At 34.1% G+C, this 3418-nt stretch overlaps 1 protein-coding gene across 1 annotated transcript; it reads right to left on the bottom strand.

Annotated features, from left to right (window-relative positions):
- Positions 1-212: 212 nt before the first annotated feature.
- LOC145116912 (uncharacterized protein At2g34160-like) lies at positions 213-1997 on the bottom strand. The gene is made up of 5 exons (XM_079053212.1): positions 1642-1997; positions 1205-1253; positions 958-1020; positions 813-877; positions 213-596 (listed from the first exon to the last, which is right to left on the bottom strand). Exons 1-5 carry the CDS (start codon positions 1756-1758, stop codon positions 453-455), a joined length of 438 nt encoding a protein of 145 aa, XP_078909338.1. The 5' UTR covers positions 1759-1997; the 3' UTR covers positions 213-452.
- Between the last annotated feature and the right edge of the window lie 1421 nt (positions 1998-3418).

The raw sequence follows: 3418 nt of genomic DNA, 5'->3' as shown, positions 1-3418 counted from the left end.
TTGTTTCAGGTATCAAACTTTTGTGGTTCTTGTGTTCGTTTTCACTGCTAATCAATGTTTAGTACAAAATGTTATAACACTCAAGGGATGTTTCTTCTTATTTTCCATCAAGTGTTGTCTGGATAGATTGTTGTCTGGAAATATGATCTTTGTTTAATTAAAATGTTGTATGGAACAAATATTATATGTTTGTATGTCTGGACATCCAGTGATATGAATGAAACAAAACCAATTTGCAACCATAGTCTGTCTTTTGTTTACACAGGCATATATAGTATACCACTTCTTGTACTGCTCAAATTTTGAGCAAGACTAATGGTTTGATGTGGACTCAAAACACAAATCAAACATATTAACACAAAGTTTTGATTCGAAAAATTACGACCTCGAATCTTTGAAATTCGGGTGCATTGAAGGTAGGAAACACAAAATAGAATGTAATCACCACATCTCTATGAGGAAAGCATCGCCGATTGATCCTGCTGTTTCTTTTCTTCCTTGTTGTTAGCAACTGTTTCCTTCTCACGTGCTTGAGTGGCACTGGTTGGAGATGCCATTGACGCATACTTCTCGGTCTTCCCCAACACAATCTCGATCTAAATCTCATTGAAAAAGAGAAAAAGAGACACACAGAGAGAAAAATGTTAGTATTTATCAGTTTTCATAGTTTATCACCGATTTAGATCTTTTGTGACGGATGCCTCAACATAATTCTACTGAAATTATCTTGACAAATATCCGTCACTAAAGACCCATGTTTTGTTTTTGTCGTTAATGATCATCATTGTTTTAACATGCTTTGTAAAACTAACCCTGGCCTTTTGAATAAGTCGGCCCCTCGTTTCATCCTTCATGCCAATGGTGGATGTCACGACCTCTGTTGAAAACATATTTTTTTTAACATGATCATGCATTGTCATGTGAAGTACAAAAGTAAATGTGTCGCAGTACTCTTACTTTTTTCGACAGCAAGTCCATTGTTCTTGAGTATCTCAGCTACTGTAACAACTGTAGTAATTGCTAAATATAACAAATACCAAGAATGAATCAAAATCTAATACATAATATAGAGTAACTAGAACATATCTGTATTTAATAAAGTAAATATTATTTTTTCAATCACACGTAACACATTCTAATAAATATGTTTATGACTTTTATGGAAAAGAAAGAAGCCCGTATATATAAAAGAGAGAGGTTTTACCCATTCCCAAAGCAGATAGCTCAACTTCATCATGTTGTTGAATGTACCTCTACAACATAATACATAAAAAGAAAAAGAATATGAATACAACACCATTAATCCAGATAACTATAATAAATCGTTAAAAACTATATGGTTTTCATCTCAAAAGCAATTGATAATAAAACGGATCGGTATATATTTTGTTATTGTTAACCTCTATTGAAAAATCTCCAATTTTCATGCTTTCATGTGTTTCTATGGTTGGTCCTAAGCTACCGTGTTTCATGGGTAATTTTGATAAAAGGGTGTCTTCCCCTTGGTTATATAAACCAAGATTTTTTCTTGTTTTGTAGTCGTTTACCAAAATCACGATTACAAAACAACATCAGACAACATATTCAATTTGGTTTATAATACTAAATCCATTGCTGATTTTTAAGGAAAAAACAACATACCTTAGCAAGATTGACATAGAAGAAAAGAGGTTTTTTGGTGTTGGAGACTTGAATTCGGTTTTTCTTGGGATGTTCGGGGCTTGTGATGACAGGAGCGACGGCAGTTTCAGTGGTCATATCTCTCGCTTTTTAATGATCTCAAAGAGACACACGTAATTCGAATGTATTTATTATAAGTATGTATCTATATTTACTGCCTCGCTTAATGTATTCTGAGCGGGAAAACGTACAGTTGGGACCTGTGTTAGTAGAACCGAATAAATTTTAAGAAAATGGTGGATATATACGTACCCCTCGAGCGAGATCAAGGCATCGTGTTTCTGGTTATGTTTATGCGTAGTGGTTGACTCGGTAAAATGGCCATTTTTTGTGTCCCGTTGAACTTGAATGTACGGTTATACGAAATAAAAGGTGATACTCATGGATTTACATTCTCTTTGTATTATTACCATGGCTACTTATTCGGAAAATTGAAGGTTGAGGATTAAAGTAGATCTAGTTTAATGAGGTTGACGAATGTTCAAATCATTGAGATCTTTTTTTCTATATTTGTATCATCAATGGAATGATGCGCGCGAGTTTTGAATTTTTTTTATTATAAAGTTTATTTATCGTCATGAAATTTGACAATTAGACATGTTTTTTGTTTATCTAATCTACATATTCGAACAAAAAGAAACGAGAGAATTTGTTATTATTTAAAGGCTAAAGCAATAGTAATTAATATTTACTTATATCAATATGTCACTTTATTTATTAGTCGGTGTTAGTCAATAATACTGTGTTATGTATTTATGTATGGCTCATGGCGTTATGTATAGTCTAAGTTTGATGTTGTAACTCTATAATATGAAGATATCTTTTCAACATACTATCATTCTATCAAAGCATCTTTAGAAAATATCTTTTCTTAATCATCTCTTCTAAATCCTTTCTCTCTCTCTCTCTCCACTCAGCTTAACCTAGCCACCGGTCAAGCTTCTACCCTAGCCGCCGGCCATTCTATTTTCTTCTTCCGGTCACTCTCTAACTCTTCTTCCCCCTCATGGTTGCCCCAGCAAAACCGAAAAAACCCAATGGGATTACAAGTTTGGCAAAATCTAGAGACGTTGCTTCGTGATAACAAGGATGGTAAAGCGATCCAACTGGACAAGGAGCTTCGCAACATCATTATTGGTGATTTCTCAAGAAGCTTCCCTCATTGAAACCATCTCTTAGCCTTTTGCTTTAGATGATTCTCAAGAAGCATGCAAGTGCTCTACAAGCTTGGCAAAATCTAGAGACATTGCTTCGCAATAATAAGGATGGCAAAGCTATCCAACTAGACAAGGAGCTTTGCAACATCACTATTGGTGATTTCTCTATACTCACATACTTCATCAAACCTTTGTGGATCTTAGACAACATCAACTATATTGCTTAAATTAGTCATATTATTTAGGCATTTATCCTATTATTTTTTCTAGAATATTGTATTTTAAGGATAAAGAGGCTTAATAAAGTTTAATATTTGATAAATATAGATTAACTTCGGTGCCGAAGATAGAGGGAAATAATTGGGACAAAGAATAGAGTTTATAAGGAAGAAATTCGAAGTTATCTTAAAAATCGGGTGTAGCGTCGCGAAGGATTGGATATAGCGTCGCGAAAAGCTATTAGAATTCGAGAACCATCGAGACAGATCACGCTTAGCGACGTGAAGATGAAGGCTTCATGATGCTACGTTTAAAAATCTATAAATACGAGATTTTTACATCCCAATTCGATATGCAAAAAA

Source organism: Lactuca virosa, chromosome 5 (genome assembly GCF_052849685.1).
Source record: "Lactuca virosa cultivar CGN04683 chromosome 5, Lactuca_virosa_CGN04683_v6, whole genome shotgun sequence".
NCBI classification, from domain to species: domain Eukaryota; kingdom Viridiplantae; phylum Streptophyta; class Magnoliopsida; order Asterales; family Asteraceae; genus Lactuca; species Lactuca virosa.
This window is presented reverse-complemented; position numbering and strand designations above follow the sequence as displayed.

Excerpts from the sequence above, each read along its gene's own strand:
- LOC145116912 (XM_079053212.1), bottom strand. The coding sequence starts at position 1,758 with ATGACCACTGAAACTGCCGTCGCTCCTGTCATCACAAGCCCCGAACAT. Across the intron at positions 1,021-1,204 it reads GCTATCTGCTTTGGGAATGG|CAATTACTACAGTTGTTACA; the intron begins GTAAAACCTCTC and ends TGTTATATTTAG. Across the intron at positions 597-812 it reads GACTTATTCAAAAGGCCAGG|ATCGAGATTGTGTTGGGGAA; the intron begins GTTAGTTTTACA and ends AATGAGATTTAG.